Source organism: Engraulis encrasicolus, chromosome 8 (genome assembly GCF_034702125.1).
Source record: "Engraulis encrasicolus isolate BLACKSEA-1 chromosome 8, IST_EnEncr_1.0, whole genome shotgun sequence".
NCBI classification, from domain to species: domain Eukaryota; kingdom Metazoa; phylum Chordata; class Actinopteri; order Clupeiformes; family Engraulidae; genus Engraulis; species Engraulis encrasicolus.
Genome location: NC_085864.1, coordinates 19,671,504 through 19,690,397, shown reverse-complemented (window position 1 = coordinate 19,690,397; position 18,894 = coordinate 19,671,504). Strand labels below are relative to the sequence as shown.

Sequence of the window (18,894 nt, the reverse complement as noted above, 5' to 3'; positions counted from 1 at the left end):
TCCAAGGGTACATCAGTCAAGAGGGCTGCATATGGCACTTCAACCCACCCCACGCCTCTCACATGGGAGGAGTTTGGGAACGCATGATTGGAATAGCACGTAAAATCTTGGATTCCATGCTTATGCAGACAAACACAACTCTGTCACATGAAGTCTTATGCACACTTATGGCAGAAGTATCTGCCATCATAAACTCCAGACCCCTCGTTCCCATCCTAGCCGATCCAGACTCACCCTTCCTTCTCACACCGTCCACCTTACTCACACAAAAAATGAACAATCTGGCAGTGGCACCCCCAGAAAGCTTAACAGAGAAAGACCTCTACAAAAAGCAGTGGATGCAAGTTCAAAGCCTCGCCAACAGATTCTGGAACAGGTGGAAAGCTGAGTACCTTCAGACACTGCAACCTCGTCGAAAGTGGCAAGATGAACGGCGCAACCTACAAGTAGGCGACTTGGTGCTTCTGCGAGACTCCCAAGCAGCACGCAATGAGTGGCCCATGGCGATCATCACAGCTGTCTTCCCTGGTCAAGATGGCAAAGTCCGCAAGTTAGAGCTGAAGTCGACAAAAGAGGGAGGGACCAAGACGTTCCTCAGACCTGTGACAGAGATCATCTTGCTGATGAAGAGAGAAGATTAAATGTATCCTTTTATCAGTAATGTTGGGGTGGCATTCTTATAATGCCACGCGGGGAGTGTTCTGTACCTTTAAATGCCCGTGCCTCACTGGGCATTTGTTTAGGGTTGCCCTGGCAACCGACCTGTCAAAATCAGTTAATACTTACCGTAACCAACTTACCTCCTCCAGTGATTCTTCCTTCTTCCTTGTTTCTAATACTCCTAAAGTAAATACCGTCTGTAAGTAATCATCTTAATCCATATTTCTTATTCCTCTGATTAACCTAACTTGTGATTTAACTGTTTATTTAAATATCATACATTTTCCTTGATCTCCTTCCCATATACCTCCGGTAATCTTCCCTCCCGTAATCGTCTCTTCTTCTTCTCAAGACACAGCAGATGTTTAATGGACTTAATAGACTTAAATGGACTTTATTATTGAATACTTTTTGTTTTATACTTTGTTACAGTTAAACCTTTCTTCATTAAATGGAATCAACGGCATCCTGACTCGCCCGTTTTCCTCTCACAAATGAATGAATGAGTTGGCTGGCTGTTCATGACAGATACTGGGGACAGCACACCCATAAAGGGGCGTAACGCAAATTTAAGAGCAAAGTAGCCTACCCGGATGGCCGTTCATGAGTATTCAACCTTCCGCAAGGTGGCATTCTGGCCCATTGCCCTTGCCCAGTGCTAGATGAATGATGTTATGTTAGGCCTATGTGTTTGCCCCACCTCACTTGTAGTAATGATTTTAGAAGCGTAAAACATACCAGTTGAAGCCTTCAGTAACTGGGCTTGTGACTATCTCCAAAATGTGAAGGTCCAAACAGAAGGTTCCTTGTTGAAAGAAATAGTCTGAATGATAGGCCTACAAGGCACACTGATCTTAGTGAAAAAAGTTTAAAATCCTTTATTATAATGGATAACGCCTACACGTTCGACTGCAATCAGTCTTCATCAGGGCGGCGAAACCAGTTGAAGCCCTCTGATGACAGGGCAGACTATTATCTTGGTGTTTAAAACTTTTATTAGGCTACATTAACCTCCTTAACCTCTAACCAGTATGCCCTTCCACCTCGAAAATTGTGTATTTCCTTATTTTAATCATATCAGAGACATTCTGGCCATATTTTTGGAAACAACATTGTTTTAATAGTGAATTGAACAAGGGTGAACAATTATCTAAATCTAAATCTAAAATCCCTTTTTGATGGAATGAAAATAGTTCCACTCCGTAACTAAAGATGGCGCTAATAGCAAGAAGTGGGAGTCCACATTAGCAAAAGATTCCACTGGGTGATTGCAGTAACACAAATCAATGTTAGCGTGAGAGCCTACATTCACCAGTAAGGTATGTAAATAATTCATATACATTTGCCTTCAAATATTAATCGCTAAATTAGATGTTAATGCATTGTTGTTCGTTGTGGAACCCTGCAGATAATGTGTTGTTTGATTGCTTTCGTGTTCAAACGCTAGCGTATTACTGCGTGAATGTAGCAGGGCAGTCGCTAGGATATCCAGCGAACAGCTGCTAACATCAAGTCCAAAATTGTCTTTTGGTAGCCCATGTTATGTAAGTAGTTAATGCAGTTGTTGTGAAACGAGCCTCGTTAGAACGGTTATATTATCGTAATGTCTTTGAACTAGTTACTTAAATGCTGGTGATTTCGAAACGCACAGTAATATTTTAATGTGTTTTAGCAACGTTAGCGAATATGCAGAAAGGTTGCCTGTGGGGTTCTGCTAGTTCCTAGTCCATTTTAGGTCTTGTAAAGTAGCAGCTACCATGATTAGCCTAGCTTGTCATTAGGCGCACCTAGACGAAATTGTGATTTATGAGTGAATGGGGGGTTAATTGTTTGTTTCTTACGCAGTCAAACTCTGTGCATTTTGTGTCACATGTGTCTACATGTCAAAACAGTGTGTTGTTGTATGTTCTAAGTTACTTGGTTTACTCTACCTTTACCTTTACTAAGCTCTGTGCAGTCTATGATTGGTTTGTGGAAGCCTTGCATTTGGCCTTCTGAAATGCTCACTGATTGCAACTAATTTGACATGTAGAATACTGTACTACTTTCTACCATTATGTTGGCAATTTTTCGCTGCATGCCTACAATGATCGACCCTGTTGCTTTTGGTTTGCAATGAAAACTTACACATGAGCCCAGACATGACACTCGTTTGTTTACTAAAAATAAAGTATTGAGCAACTTCACATTTCGAAAAACGTTGAGCTAGCTGGGAATACTATTGCATGAAAATGATCGTTTATGTTATCAAATGCGTGTCCTGACAGCAAGAGAAGGTTCATGACATTGGCGGCTTGGAACAAGACACTGAAGTGTACTGTTTATTCATTGAACAGGTTTTGGTTTATTCACTAACCCTGATTTGCCACAGACATTGAAAGTAGATAGGTGTTTTGTCAAGCCTTAGCAATTAAGTGTTGGGGGAAACCCTGGCCTAATACAGGAGCCTGAAGTTCTTATTTTCTTAACGACAGCTGTGTGGGCCATCTGTTAGCAGGGGTCAGGAACCTATGACGCGAGAGCCACATGTGGTTCTTTTGGGCACTGTATATGACTCTTACTTACCAAGGGGTTGCCAACCGTCCCTTGAAATATGGAATTGTCCCGTATTGATACCGGTATATACATGTATAGGTTCCGTGTTTAGCCAAAACGGGACACGGGGACGTCAATTGGCAACCCTGTACTTGTTATCAATAAAAGTAATAGCTTGACATACGTAAACTTCAACTCCCATTCTTATTGTGACACAGCACTCCACAGCACACAAGTTCACACTGCACAGTGCAAAGAGGCAGCCCCCAATGGCGCACTGGTTAATTACTCCCCCCCACCAACCTGGTGGGTCGGGAGGTGAACCGGCGAACCTTTGGGCTACAAGCCTAACGCCCTAACCACTTACCCATGACTACCCTTTGTGCCCACCTCCCCCAGAAGGCGTTGTGTGCCCCCCCCAGCGGCGCCATCATGTGGCAGGAGGCCCGACGGCACGAGCGCAAGCTGCGCGGGATGATGGTGGACTACAAGCGGCGAGGGGAGCGACGGAGAGAGTATTACGAGAAGATTGTGAGTACTATTCGGATGTTTATTTTTATCCCTAACGTTTTGACATGCGTCTCCATCAGAGTCCTCGAGGACACACGCACACACAAATGCATACTTTTTTTGATGCACACTCGTAACATTGTTTTTCTTAATTTTTACAGAAAAAAGACCCTGCCCAGTTTCTTCAGGTGCATGGAAGAGCCTACAAGATCAGTCTGGATCCGGCAGTGGCCTTGGCGGCTGAGAGCCCCATCAACATGTAAGTTGGATAAGGCCTTCCCTTATCAGATGGGTGGGAAACCCTTTTCATACGAGGGGCCACCTCAGATTCCACCAAGGGACGTACTATGCACCCAAACAGGGATTTCCACCTGCACTTTAGGGTGTATATTATAAAGGCAGCAACCTTTAAAATAGACCCTACCTTCTCTGGGTCCTCCCCTGAATTATAACTTAATTGTATTGCAAATGTAATTTCTAAGACTTCTGTACGAAACATGTCAGATTTCATGTGAAACTGCACAGGAGAGATGGGTTCTCCAATCTCCACCCCTGCTTTATCAGACAGGAGCTTGTCCAATATCGGAGGGCAGTGATGGGAAAACTGGGATCGCTTTAGATAGGTTGATTCCTTTATTGTGCCTAAGGGGAAATGTGTTTTTTTTCCCATCAACCATCAACACAGCCCAACCATATAAATACAGACAGACATTGAGACATAAACGGCAAAGAACTGAATGTGAGCAAGTAAAGGCTCGGCAGTTCATGTTGGGGAAATGCAGCATCCTGAATGGAATAAAGCTGCAGCCTTTAGATAAGCTCTTGTGCAGATAAGCACTGTTCTTTGGGTTTCCTCCTGCCTGCAACAAATTATTTATGCCCCCTCGAGGGCCTGTGTCTAGTTTTCCATGTTTGGGTGATCCAGACAAAGAGACTGGCACTCTCGTTAGGGAGAACTTCGTCTGCATTTCCCTTTACTGTGCTCATACAGCACCTACACCTATTTGAAATCAGGTATAGGGCTGTAAATCACAGCCTGTATCGATTTCTTTAGGCAGCGATTCTATTATTTTCGATAATAAGAATGCCCCACGATACAATATGATTCAATTAGATCGTCGGCCGCATGATCGATGCACTGATGCATATTGATTATTATTTACACCCCTGGGTATCTACCCTCTCAGGTATATGCAAACCAAGCATGTATACATAATTCGGTATTCATGCTCCAGCAGGACCACATGTGTACAGCAATGACATTGCAATGTTAACTCGAACACTATTCTTATTTCATTCATTCATTCATTCATCCATCCATTCAGTCATTCATTCATTCAATCATGCATTCTTGTATAGAATAGAATAGACTTTACTGCCATGCAAGTATTCATGCTTGCATGCCACCCAGCTTTTTACTAACTGTGTCTGCTTCATTCCAGGATGCCTTGGCAGGGTGATGTCAACAACATGATTGACAGGTTTGATGTGCGGGCACACTTGGACTACATCCCCACCTACACACCCCCGCTGCTCAACACCACGTGAGTACTTCAACAAATACTCGTATTTCAAATCCTGGTGCACAGTGTTCCCAATACTGTTTTTTAAATACCTTTTTTGCTGATGATCTGGGCCTCAGAGACTGCTTTGGCTCTGAAAGCTTACACATCCACAGCTCTTATTGTGCAATGGGCAGTGATCGAGAACACTGAATGTTGGAATGAGCCCTTTGGGTCAAGGCCTGTTTGTTTGGGTTTTTTTACGTGAGACATGGAAAGTGAATTATTATGCATGTTCATGTTTCTCATTGGCCATTTTGGTTCAATTCCTGTTATTTTTACATGTGACATTGAAAAAATTCAGAACATTTTTTTCCTTGTGTAGTGTATGTTGTATGTCATGACCGCAGACTACTTTGGGTCAATGTCTGTTGTTGTTGTTTTTTTTTAACCTGACATTGAAAGTAAATGTTGTGACTGAAATGTTTCCCCTGGTGCACTGTATGTGACTGAAATGCTTCCCCTGGTGTGTACTGTATGTTGTGTGACAGGTCTGCAGAGCAGGAGTCAGAGGAGCGGAAGTGCAACTACGAGCGCTACAGGGGACTTGTGCAGAACGACTTCGCCAACAGTGAGTTTCCATTATCCCCCAATGCACAATACAGTACATCCATGAAGCGAAAGTGGAAGCCCAACTGGGAAACTCCCAACTCCCATTGTTATTGTAACACAGCACGTAAGTGTTAATTGCACACAACCAAATTGCATTAATGCCTCACCCAATGGTGCCTGAAAGGGAGCAGTGTGGCAGGACGGCACCATGCTCAGGGCTTAGTTATGGAGGAGGATGGGGCAGAGCACTGGTGAACTACTCCCCCCACCAACCTGGCGGGTTGGGAGTCAAACTGGCAACCCTTGGGCTACAAGTCTGACGCGGCTTACCCATGACTACCCTGCAGTCATCATGATGCATGCAAGCAAATTCAGTGAAGTAATTCTGGGCGGGGCGAATGTAAGGATTCATTGCAAAGATATTTGCTGACAGACAGACAAGTATGCTTAAAGTGTTTCATTGTGGGTCACAAGAATGAGTTTCATGCTTTCAATGAATGCTATTTTGACATGCGCTTCTCGGAGAGCCGGACTGGGTCATTGACAAGCCAGGTCTTGTGTTTTCTTGTGTTTCCAGTCTCCGAGGAGCAGTGCTTGTACCAGATCTATGTGGATGAATTATACGGTGGCCTGCCGAGACCAAATGAAGACGAGAAGAAAAAGTGAGTTTTTTTAGTCCTTTTTTCTCTCTTTTCTTTTTACCTCTCTGTCAAACTTCCAAACTTGTTCAAATGGGCAATTTTTCTCATCCTCTCTTACACTATACTCTCCTGTGTGCCAGCTTTCACCACCTTTGATCTTAACCTAACAGTTGTGAGATTGATATCTAAGGTGTCACTGCGATCGTGCGCTCTGATTGGCAGGCTGGCAGAGAAGAAAGCCACGATTGGCTACACCTATGAGGACAGCACCGTCATGGACACGGACCCTCTCCTCCTGTCGGACAAGGAAGAGGAGGACTCCGAGGAGGAGGAGGCGTCTGAGGAGGACGAGGGCATCCCTGACATAGGTGAGTAGTAGCTCTAGGACTGCTCGATTATGAGGAAAATTGATATCACGATTATTTTAGTCGATACTGATATCACACATTTTTTAGATATTTCTTAGAGATATTTCTATTTTTTAGAGATATTTCTTTTAAAGACAAATAATTGTGATGAGCGATTCACAATCTTCCCTCCCTTCAGCAGCGTGATTGGAGGGGGATAGAGAAACACAAAGTGGTGTTCTACATGAGTTTTGGGTAGCAAGTCTGCTCTGTGCTCGCAATAGCTCAAGTTGAGGGGAATGTATTGCGCTTAGTGTAGCCTACCTTTTGGCCGTATAGACATATGACAAAAATATTGTTTCAACTCGATATATTGCACAGCCCTAAGTAGCTCCATGCTCCTTGTCCGTGCAGAAAGACTAGAACATGGGTGTCAAACTCAAATTCTCTGAAGACAAAAATTAAAATCTTTAACGTTACGGGCCAAAGCCAACTAACATCGTTCCTGCAGGCACTCATTCCCATCATACAGGGTAGCTCAAATGTGCCTTGTCTGTTGCATGAGCGTGAGATGTTACAGAGGCCCAATCATATTCCTGTTACACCAAATGTTCAAGGCACGTTATAGGCTTTTAATGGTGTATGTGGGCCATCTGTAATGCACATCAAGATAATGATTTGTGTGCTCCTGGTGTAGTATTGGCACAAATGCGATGGTGTGCTCAGTGTTGACGATGACGGAACATTTTGAGCACTTCATTGGCTATTTGCCCTCTAGCTATCCGTATGTGTAGAGCCCTCTAGCTATGTCTATGTGTATGTGTATGTGTATGTATAGAGTTCTGATTGCTCTGAAGTTTGCACAGCAGTGGGCCATAGCCTCTTAACATACCGTATCTCCAGTGGCACGCTGTTATAGTTATTGAAAAGTTAAGTACCATGGTACTATAATACTATGACACAACACAGGGCCTTTAGTAATGCACTACAACTTGGTCATTGCAAGTCTGGTAACAGCAAATTTATAACGTTGTGTCTTAACGGGTTAATGCGTTCATCTTTGTATTCTGTGCTTGTGTCACGTCTGTGCCTTTGGTCAGATGTGGAGGTGGATGTGGATGAGCTGAATCAGGAGCAGGTGTTGGATGTGAACAAGATGGCTACCGCCTACGGGATGGCAGAAGGAGACTTTGTCAGGTAATGACCGTCACATGATCTCGATAAGATTGGGCAAAAAGATGTAACATTTGAAGCTGTTTGTTGTCCAGGGGTGCATTTCTAGAAACTATAGTTGCTCACTTCATTAGCTACTTTGTTGTTTGCAATGCAATTTCCCATTGGCAACTACCCAAGTTTCTAAAGAGCTAATAACTATGCTTTCAAGAAACACACCCCAGACTGAGCGCTGTGCTTGTGTTGTGTTGTGCTGCGCGTTGCAGGATGCTGAGGAAGGATAAGGAGGAGGTGGAGGCCATCAAGCACGCCAAGGCCCTCGAGGCTGAGAAGGCCATGTACTCGGTATGGACACCTGTTTGCCTGATTATTCTCAACTTTCAAATCTCGTACCGAGATGTTGGTCTCTAGACCAAGAAGATAACGAATAACAGCTCCCAATCGGCCTGGTTAACCCACCTAATGATCCGGTGTCACCAGAATTGGATTATGTAAAGTTACTTTTTTTGTAGCACAGTTGGCAGTGTGCAGTCTTACCACTTCCTATCATTGGTCTCATTTTACATCTGCATTCGAGGGTTGCGCTGGAAGTATGGTAGTTGTGTGTGGTAACTCTGTAAGATGTACTATCAGTCGTTTTCGATTTTGATTGTTAGGTGCAACATTTTCATTGCTTTTTCTGGCCACAATATTGTGCTGAGTTTCGACTGACTCTGATATCATGTCTTTGTCTTCCTCACAGGGCCGAAGGTCACGCAGACAGAGGAGAGAGTTCAGAGAGAAGCGGCTGAAAGGCAGACAAATAAGTCCGCCCAGGTGAGACCAGATCATAGTTTTCAATACTTAGTAGCGACTTGTAACCTGCTCTACCTATTGATTTAGTTAATTAGCTTTTTTTGTGAATATAAATTAACAAAATATACATTTAAAAAATCATTTATGGCCCTGCCGTGGCCAAATGGCAGGGAACTCGTCTGCCATGCAGCTGACCCTGGTTCGATTCCCGGCCTGGGTCCTTTGCCGGCCTTTCCCCTACTCTCTCTTCCCACTCGTTTCCTGTCCCCACCTTCACTGGCCTATCATAAATAAAACATTTGTTTGTTTTTTTTAAACGTGGGTTTTAAATCAAACCTTAGGTCAAAAATCATGATACGAACCGAATTGTGAGTTGAGTTTATCGTTGCAGCCCTAAAGCACATCAGATATTTATAGTTCTGAGTACTGAATTATAGTTCTGATTATAGTTCTGAGTACTGAAGGTGTCATGCTGTTATGTGGCCGTTTCCTGTGTTTGCACCCTGCAGTCACAGTGGATCTAACTGTCGTTCTTATTTCACTAGTTACGCACGGAGAGATAGCCCGACCTACGACCCATACAAACGGTGAGTTGGAAACTGCATTTCAACCTAGTAAACTGCTAACTACTAACGCAATGACGCCGTGGAGAAACATCCCCTCAACCTGACATCCCCTTGTCTTCCTCCCACAGTCCTCAGTCGGAGTCCAGCTCGGAGTCTCGCTCGCGCTCCCGCACGCCAGGCAAGGAGAAGATCACCTTCATCACCAGCTTTGGGGGCAGCGAGGATGAGGGCGACGGCCCCCCGACCCAGGCGCCCCCCAACCCCCACCAAGTGGGGGGCCACGGCCACGCCTCCGGCAGCTCGTCCAATCAGCAGCCCACGCACCCCTCTGCAGGTCATAGCAGAGGCTCCCGGTCGGTATCTTTCCCCTTGCCTGCCTGTCTTCTCATTGGCTCGTTGGTTTTGCTTTGACTGTCGTGTGTAGTGATGGCCTCTCTCTCTCTGTCTTTGCTAAGACATTCGTATCTATCTATCTCTCTCTCTATCTATCTATCTATCTATCTATCTATCTATCTATCTATCTATCTCTCTCTCTCTCTCTCTCTCTCTCTCTCTCTCTCTCTCTCTCTCTCTTCTCTGCCTCTCTCTCTAACTCTCTCTCTCTCTCTCTCTCTCTCTCTCTCTCTCTCTCTCTCTCTCTCTCTCTCTCTCTCTCTCTCTCTCTCTCTCTCTCTCTCTCTCTCTCTCTCTCGCGAAGACCTGATTAGACATTGACTAGAAGTAGGGAAGAGCACTTTGCTAAGACATTTCTCTCTCTCTCTCTCTCTCTCTCTCTCTCTCTCTCTCTCTCTCTCTCTCTCTCTCTCTCTCTCTCTCTCTCTCTCTGTCTTGCGAAGAAATGACTCAACACTAGAAGTAGGGAGAAGCAGAGAGATTAGAAAAATCAAATATGCTTCTATGTTAAAAAACCTGCTCAGATAGGGGTTATGTGTGAAACGTTCTCATGAAAGACTTGCGTAGGGAATGTGTAATAACCGTGTCCTCCAATTTCTCAGAGTTGTCATACAAGGTAATTTATCATTTTTAGGCAAATGGTAGCCGCGTCTTAAGTCTGAATTGTCAAGTAAAAGTAGACATTCAGTCAGGGTGCGTCATCTTGATTCCGTTGAGTGAGGATGTTAAGAGTTCGCTGTGCTGTCTAGGGGTGCATTTCTCGAAACCATCATTGGTAACTACGTTAGCTACTTTGTTGTTTGCAATGCAATTTTCCCATTGGCAACTACCCAAGTTGCTAACTGGCTAGCAACTACAGTTTCTCAAAACGCACCTCAGAACATATTGTAATCAAAGAGAGGGCCTGCTCTTATCAAGGTGGCTTTTGTTGTGTGGTGGTGCTTTGGATATAGAGTTATTCAAAATCAGGAGGTCTGAGGTACTGAGTGCGAGCTTCAGTTTAGACCTCCTGATTTTAAATTACAGAACATATTGTACAAATTCTAAGTGTTAAGGTGAGAAGTAGGTTCGCACACTGAATTAGACTTGTTCACTGAATTAGACTTGTTCAATGAATAGGACTTGTTCAGTGTGCAAACATACTACTCACCTCGAACTGTTCCTTTGGGTCCACGTACCTGCCTGATTCTCTAAACATCTTGAGCGTGACAATACCCTCGCTTCTTAAATTCAAAGTGTTAACATCATGGTTTTTATGATTTTTGTCCTCTCCCCCTCCACCCTCCTACTCTCCACAGCCGACGCCACTCTTCCTCCAGCCGGTCTTCCTCCTCCTCTCGGTCTTCACGGTCACGGTCTTCATCGCGGTCGCGCCGCAGCGGCTGGCGGGGCAGCAGAGACGGTCGCTACGCGCGCTCCTCCTCCCGATCCCGGTCGCGACAGTTCTCCGACTCGCACTCGCAGCAGCAGCGCAGCGGAGGCGGCGGTGGCAGTGGCAGTACTGGAGGCGGCCACAGGAGGCGCTATGACTCTCGCGCCCACTCACGCTCCCGTTCCCGAGATAGGGACCGGGACAGGGACAGGGGCCGGCGATACACTTCCCACAGACGCACGAGGTGGGGCATTCTCAATTGCAGCCCCGCTGGGATGATGATGATGATGATGTTTAAAAAAAAAAAACGACAAAAAGATTGAAAACTGAACACCCACACCATTTTTTTCTCACCAAATATGCACCTCCATGCAATCAGCATTTTTTTTGTTATTTTTATTTTTTTTGGAGGAGCAAAAGACTAGATAAACTTGGTTTATCCTTCCCAGACAAGCATGGTTATTGTGCCTACTGCATTAGAGCAGCCAGCACCTCTGTAATGGAACTAAAAGCAATTTTGAGTTCATTTAAATTGCATCATTTTTTTCCCCTACTTGTGTGAAGGAACTGTTTAAATATGATGGCCGTTTCCCCTCCGCAGGTCAAGATCCTTGTCTCGCTCAGGGGACCGCTTCCGTAGAGGAGGAGGAGGAGGAGGTGGTGGAGGCGGAGGAGGAGGAGGAGGGAGGAGGAGGAGGAGGAGGAGGAGGAGGTGGTGGTGCTGGGCGGTCGTCGGGCTACTATCGGGCCGAGAGGGAGAGGGAGAGGGAGAGAGAGAGCCGCAGCCCCAGCCCCTCTCAGTCGCCCCTGCACAGTCGATCCCCGTCCCCTGGCAGCGCTCGCTCCGGTGCCCCCTCCACCAGCTCACTCTCGGACAAGCTGAGAAAGTGAGTGCCCCACTAAACACTACACAGCCCATACAGTAGATTTGAATTGATTGAAATGGATTAGAGTCTACTTAAAATTTGACTACTAGGGCTGGAAATCACAGCCTGCATAACAATACGATTTGATATCTATTTCTTAAGGCAGTGATTTGATTAAGTTTGATACTTAAAAATGCTCCACGATACAATATGATACAATTCAATATTTTTCCAATTACTTTTCCACTTCTATTATGTTGTGGAACTAGGGCCAGTGATTCTTTTTTTTTTGATACTTCAGAATTCCCCACGATACGGTACAATTCGATTCGATCATCGACCGTAGGATCGATGCGTCGATACATATAAATTACTATTTATTTACGCCCCTAGGTACTACTCATGCAAGATGTACAGCATAATGAAATTTAGAATGTAACGCAGTTTAACATCTGATCCAAAGTATTTCCAGGATAAATGCAAAATGGTGTACACGCATTACATAGAGAAGACATGACTGCACATGTGGAAATACTGTAGATCAGGGGTGTCAAACTCATTTTGGTCCGGGGGCCGCATACAACCCATGTGGACCTCAAGCGGGCCGCATTACTAACACCATCGCAAAAAACAAAAAAAAACGTAAAGCAGAGGATTAGTGTTCAGTACTATCACGTTTTAAGTGTGTTGAATATGTAAAAAGCAATGCAATACTGGTAATCCTATACAAAATTTCCTTGACTTCATTCATTCATTGGCAATTAAATTAATTAAATATGAGACATTTCTTTTTGGTAGGGGGTCCAGGGGTTTTCCCCCAGAACATTTTGTATTTCTTATATGTAATTTCCTGCATTTTCACGCATTCTAACATCCCGTTTCCAGTTTGAGCTTAATAGGAACCAATACAAATCCAATTATATTTATTATTTAATTACAACCAATACCAATACAATACGAATAAGAAGTATTAACATTTTATCTCTATATATGAGGTCTATAATATATGAGCTTTATCAAATGCCTGTTACAGTACAAATTCACTATTTATAATAAAAGTGTGATGTGCAGTTTACTACATATATACAGTGTAACAGAGGGACCATTGGGTTAATGTCATGCAGGTCTCGATTTTGCCCCGAGGGCCGTAATTGCGCATTTCGGTTATTTCAACAAAAAAAAATGTAAAAAAAAAAAAAAAATTTTTTTTTTTTTTTTTTTACATCCGGGCCGGATGGAACCCTCTGGCGGGCCGGATGCGGCCCGCGGGCCGTATGTTTGACACCCCTGCTGTAGATTGTCCAGAATTTCAAGCCTAGTATTCCCGTCTTGCTACCCGTCAAATTGAATTGCATCATGCCACGGTTCAAATGTTGCTACATTGTGCACTAAATTGACTTCTTTAATTCTTTCTTTCTCTTTCTTTCTTTCTTCCGTTCTTCCTTTCTTTCTTGTCTGTGCAGGACTGATACTCCATGTGGTAAAGAGACCGGAGCTGCCAAAGTCAGTAAGAATTTGATCTCGTTTGGGTTTCTTGCTAAAGTCTGCGCCTCCCTCATCCCCCTCACAGGCAGATGTGGTTGTGAACAAGGCCTTGCAGCCTTTCTCTCTCTCTCTCTCTCTCTCTCTCTCTCTCTCTCTCTCTCTCTCTCTCTCTCTCTTCCTCTCTCTCTCTCTCCCTCTCTCTCTTGTCCCTTTTGTGCCATATAAACTTGTCTCCAATCAGGACTGCTTAACGGGTTCACCTAGGCAACCATTTTGCCCCTCCCACCCTTCAGCACTCACTTCCTGTGGACTTAAATTCCAGACGACCCATTGAGCCAATTGTTTTATTTGTGCTTGCGATGTATAATGTTGTTGGTGCATTTTCTTTTTTTGTTTTTTGTTTTTGTTTTTTTTTTTGTTTCGCTGTTATTTCATTTCATTTTAAATAAGAAAAAGGACCTTGCAGTATTCTGAAACGGCACTTCACCTTAACTGTATTATATACACCCTCTCAACGTGTGTGAATGCATGACACCTCCATTCTTATTTGTTTTCGGAACTTTTGAAGTCAGACACTTTGAGCGTCGTACAACATCGTACGTCTAACAAAAAAGAGATTACACTGTTGACTTTTCTATTTTTGAGTGTTGACATTCTGCCGCTACATTCCAACACGGATTTATGGTGATGGTAAGACGAAAAACACCCCAGCATTTAGCTGGATTGTCGCCGACTGTTCTGTTAAATTCCTGCTCAGAACGAATGAAGAGGACTCACGAGTGCAAATCTGACATTCAAACTTTCCTTTCAGAACTAAGCTCCCATTGAATGACGAACATTACACACCAATGACCCAGATCAGCTAAAGAGTTTCAGGCCTGGCCTGTAGTATAGTATGTGATGCAGCACATATGCCGCCTTGCATTTTAGTTTAGTTGGATGAGCTTGTAAAAAAAAAACCTTGCCCTGTTTTGTCTACAGTACAATTGAAGATTTGTTTAACCTTACATATCTAATTCCATAATAATTATTTACTTAACTTAGGGAAGTTATTTACGACTGGTGTCTGTCACTAGTGTGTGGTTTTAATGCAACTCTGTCTCCTTTAGCCCAAGATGACGCCGCAAGAAAAGTTGAAGCTTCGCATGCAGAAGGCTCTCAACAAGCAGTGTAAGCATTACACTTTTGTTTTAGATCTACCACAGAACAATTACTTAACCGCAGACACACACATTTATAAAGGTGTACGGTGTAAGATGATGGCCAGAGTAAGTATTGCAACTATGCTGCTCATTGAAACTGTGCTGCCTACTGCCCAATTTGATCTTTTTATGATTATTTAAGAAATTATACTTAAGAAAATGAGGACTCCAGGCTCTTCTATTAGATGATTTACCTCTTAACCTGGTTGACTCCTGAACCAGATTCTTAGTATAGCAGGCGAAACAAGCATGGCGAAGAGAGGCAAAACTCAGTGTTCCATTTTGACAGCTCAACAGTCATCAGCTCCTCGTGGCGAATCAAATCGAATGCAACATTTGTGTTGTTGATTTAATTGGCCGCTGCACGCGAAATTCACTCCTCATTTGCATAATATTGAACTTGGATGAATAATTTTGCTTCGCTTCTTTTCGCTTGCCTTCGCCTCCCTCATAGAAGTTTGCTTCGCTTGTCCGAATTCGCCTCTGTGTCACTATCGTAAGTTCCACAGTATAAACAGTTCTTGTTTTGGCCCAGTTCTGGCCTTGCCCTATCAGTATAAACACCTACAGGTACTAGGCTTCTTCTAGGATTGTAGTTCCTGGGGCCTACACTGTATACTAAGAAGCTGGTTCAGTAAACCAGGTTAAGTTAAGATGTAAATCATCTAATAGAAGAGCCTGGGGTAGTCCTGAAACAGCTTTTTAGTATAGGCTCCTGGGCTTAAGGGGCTAATGATGCTTACCTATGCGTCCTGTGTGTGTGCTCTTGTCTTCTCTTGTCGCCTGAGGAAGATCCCCCTGTTGGATCAAAACGTTGCCGTTTGTAGAAATGAAATAAATGTTATATTTTTGGAGCTAATACCCAGTGTGCAGACCACTTCATCACATTGCTCTTGTGTTCCCATGGCAGCCAAGGCGGATAAGAAGGCGGCCCAGGTGAAGATCCAGCAACAGGAGAACAAGCGGCAGGAACGAGAGGGCGAACTCCGCGCCATGGCCCGCAAGATACGCATGAAGTAGGGACACAACGCTCTGTGTGTGTGTCTGTCTGTCTGCACAGAAAATTAATTTACATTCTTTTAGTGTGTGTGTGTGTGTGTGTGTGTGTGTGTGTGTGTGTGTGTGTGTGTGTGTGTGTGTGTGTGTGTGTGTGTGTGTGTGTGTGTGTGTGTGTGTGTGTGTGTGTGTGTGTGTGTGTGTGTGACTGAGAGCGAGAGTCTGTGTGTGACAGACAGACAGGAAGAGAGAGAATGTGTGTGTGCGCCTGTGCATTTTTTTTTTCAGTACATATTGTGGTTATATGTAGCAATAGGCTACATCAAGTGCTACTTAACCCATTTCAACCTGATGCTGCGCATACGCTGTTTGACCTTGGGCGCCTGGAGTGACATATACACTGCATTCAGGCTGTTGAGATTTTAGTGTTTTTATTAAAAATGTGGGTTCTAAGGCAAACTGAGGGTCCTAGCAACTTAAACGCAACTTTTTTCATGTTTTATGTGCTTCAGAGTCTGAGGTATTTCCCAAAAAGGGCTCAGGCATTCAGCAGGCGTTTTTTGCGGGTGCCCTAGGCTAAAATGGGTTAACTGAATCTCTCTTCTTGTAACCCCTCCCTCCAGGGAGCGCGAGCGTCGGGAGAAGGAGAGGGATGATTGGGAGAGGCAATATGGGCGAGGAAGCAACTCGCCCTCCCCGCCAAAATACAGTAAGTATTGCTGATCCTTAGATGTATGACAATCATTATGTCTTAAAGTTATATCAAATTTTCACGAGGCCACAAGAAGGCAAGAGAGCAAGAGAGGACGGACGGGAGCCTGCATATTGGAACGCACCCACCGTCACACTCAAACATGGAGGTGTTTGTTCATGTGATCTTATCTCTAGCTGTTATAATCAACTATTCAAAGAGACAGCGACAAAAAAAATATGCACATATAAATAAGAAAAATAACAAGTGTGATTTCTAACCCCCAGGTCGAGATTACAGTTCTTCCAGAAGGTGAGTAACCACTTCCTTTTGTGTGCTTTTAGGTGCTGTTTCCATGTAGCCTGCTATTTTTAAATGTGGATATTTTCTTCTCTTGTTTAGGTGTAAACGCAACATGTGGATGAATAAAAACTCGATTGTAACAAGTGCGTTTTAGCCCCCTAAATGGGATATTTTTAAAGCAGGATTTTTGATATGTGTGTTTTAAATCTCTGTTTACCTGTAAACGGAGGGCCAAAACCAATGCGTTTTCAAAATTAGCAGGCTGCGTGGAAACAGCTTCTTAGTATCTATTTTCAAGCAGCGGCCGTTCTCTTTCATTCGTCAAGATCGTAGTTGTTGGCCCAGCCGTGGCTCAATCGGCTGGGCACTAGACTACTACACCGGCGACCAGAGTTTGATTATTCTGGTCCGAGGTCATTTGCCAAACCTTCCCTGTGTCTCTCTCTCCCCAACTCATTTCCTGCAGGGTGTATGCAGGGTTTTAAAAAGTATTAAAAGGTGATAAATTCAAATGCCAAAAGTCAATGACCTTAAAAGTTATACATTTCCTTAAAAGGTATTATTTTGTGAGGTAGTATTTTTTTTAGTGTTACCATTTTGATAAAAAGAAATCTTTGTTGGTTCACCAATTATCACTGTTTTTGTGAACAGTGATTCGCGCAACTGTAGCCACCTGAGCATTGTACCGTCCCGCCGCACTGCTCCCTTTCGGGCATCTTTTTTGCAAAAAACGAAAATGTATGACTTCAAGATTTGTGTATATACCCTGTTCCTGTCTCTTTGTAACTGTCCTGTCAAAATAAAGGTATAAAAATACCAAAATATAAATGTATATATATAAATAAGATCTTAGTTGGTGGAGAAAGTAATGCAACACTGGCTGGAAGTAAATGTTGTGACATAGAAACAGCGCCATAGTTAATGTGTCGTTATCGTGACACATCATGACATGTTAGACTTGGGGCAGGCTTGTTGCAGGATACGCATTCGCAGGCACATTTGTGCACGAACACGTTGCCGTTTGTATTTTATGTCAATTTTGCGCGATAGAACACCTGACAAGGTACTCCGTGAGGTCCAATATTGACAAAATCACAAGGGGCAATCTTTTGAACTTCCATAATACCTTCGATACCTCCAGTATTGTGCAAAGTGCTCCTGTCATGGGCAGTCATGGTAAAGTGGTTAGGGCGTCAGGCTTTTAGCCGAAAGGTAGCCGGTTAAACTCATGACCCGCCAGGTTGGTGGGGGGGGGAGTAATTGACCAGTGCTCTCTCCCATCCTCCTCCATGACCGAGGTACCCTGAGCATGGTACCGTCCTGCTGCACTGCTGCCTTTCAGGCGCCATTGGGGGCTGCCCCCTTGCACGGGTGAGGCATAAATGCAATTTCGTTGTGTGCACTTGTGTGCTGTGCAATGCTGTGTCACAATGACAATTGGAGTCTTCCAGTTGGGCTTTCACTTTCAGTCATCCTGAAGTATGTTCACTTGGTCACACACAGCAAGCATGTCCCCAGTCTTTAAAGGACAACTTCTTCCAATTTCGGCATGCAGTTGTAATGCTCATACTACCCTGGACTTGTCAGTACCTGAGGTTTTTTTTTTTGTTCAGCCTTTTCCGAGATCCTGGTCATTGTAATGGGGGCAGAGTTTGTTTACATTAAAAAAAACAAAAAAAACATTTTGATTTATTCCCAATAACCAATCCAAAAGGCTATGCAACATCAGCAGACAACTAGCAAACAGCGATACAACAGTGATATAATATTTGGAGTAGGCCTATTTTAAGAAGGTTTTTAATGTAAACAAAGTCTGCCCCCATTAGAATAGCACAGATTTCGGAAAGGGCTGAGCTGAAAAATGCAGCATCACCGGGTTCTGACAAGTCAAGGGTAGCGTACAGCAATATTGAAATTGGCAGAAGTTCCCCTTTAAGTATGTGAGCTTCTTTTTTTTCTGTTCTCTTTTCTTTTTTATGGCAACTTTTTGTAGACGGACAGTGTAGATTGTTTGGGTGTGTAACTATGACTTGTCTGTCTGGCAGGAGGTCACGCTCACGAAGTCCCTACTACCGCTACTGATCCCGCTGAACAAACACCCACAACCCCCGGACCCAGCCCAGACACACACAAAGAAAGAAAGGAAGAAAGAAAGAAAGAAATGGGTCTTTGGAAACACACCATTGCAAAGAAACAAATGAATTAATTTCACACGTCTTCACTCTGTATCATAATGTCTGTCCAC

At 43.8% G+C, this 18,894-nt stretch overlaps 1 protein-coding gene across 2 annotated transcripts; it reads left to right on the top strand.

The window, feature by feature from the left end:
- Positions 1-1,912: 1,912 nt before the first annotated feature.
- Positions 1,913-18,870, top strand: clasrp (CLK4-associating serine/arginine rich protein). 2 transcript variants are annotated; one of them, XM_063205133.1, is made up of 21 exons: positions 1,913-1,979; positions 3,595-3,726; positions 3,867-3,964; positions 5,148-5,249; positions 5,759-5,838; positions 6,397-6,481; positions 6,683-6,828; positions 7,908-8,004; positions 8,247-8,325; positions 8,723-8,796; positions 9,321-9,362; positions 9,470-9,694; positions 11,033-11,350; positions 11,708-11,742; positions 11,813-11,993; positions 13,436-13,475; positions 14,567-14,627; positions 15,570-15,675; positions 16,279-16,364; positions 16,634-16,658; positions 18,695-18,870. In XM_063205133.1, the coding sequence occupies exons 2-21, from the start codon at positions 3,628-3,630 to the stop codon at positions 18,729-18,731; spliced, it is 2,016 nt and encodes a 671-aa protein (XP_063061203.1). In that variant the 5' UTR covers positions 1,913-1,979; positions 3,595-3,627; the 3' UTR covers positions 18,732-18,870. The 2 variants fall into 2 exon arrangements, with proteins under 2 accessions (XP_063061203.1, XP_063061202.1); XM_063205132.1 differs by lacking the exons at positions 1,913-1,979; positions 15,570-15,675; positions 16,279-16,364; positions 16,634-16,658; positions 18,695-18,870 and having other exon boundaries at positions 11,708-11,993; positions 13,436-13,479; positions 14,567-14,616.
- Positions 18,871-18,894: the final 24 nt, after the last annotated feature.

What these genes read in the sequence shown, in the direction of transcription:
- clasrp (XM_063205133.1), top strand. Translation starts at nt 3,628, where the DNA reads ATGTGGCAGGAGGCCCGACGGCACGAGCGCAAGCTGCGCGGGATGATG. An exon ending in AATGAAGACGAGAAGAAAAA is followed by an intron (nt 6,482 to 6,682) that starts GTGAGTTTTTTT and finishes TCTGATTGGCAG; the next exon opens with GCTGGCAGAGAAGAAAGCCA. An exon ending in AAGAGACCGGAGCTGCCAAA is followed by an intron (nt 13,476 to 14,566) that starts GTCAGTAAGAAT and finishes TGTCTCCTTTAG; the next exon opens with CCCAAGATGACGCCGCAAGA.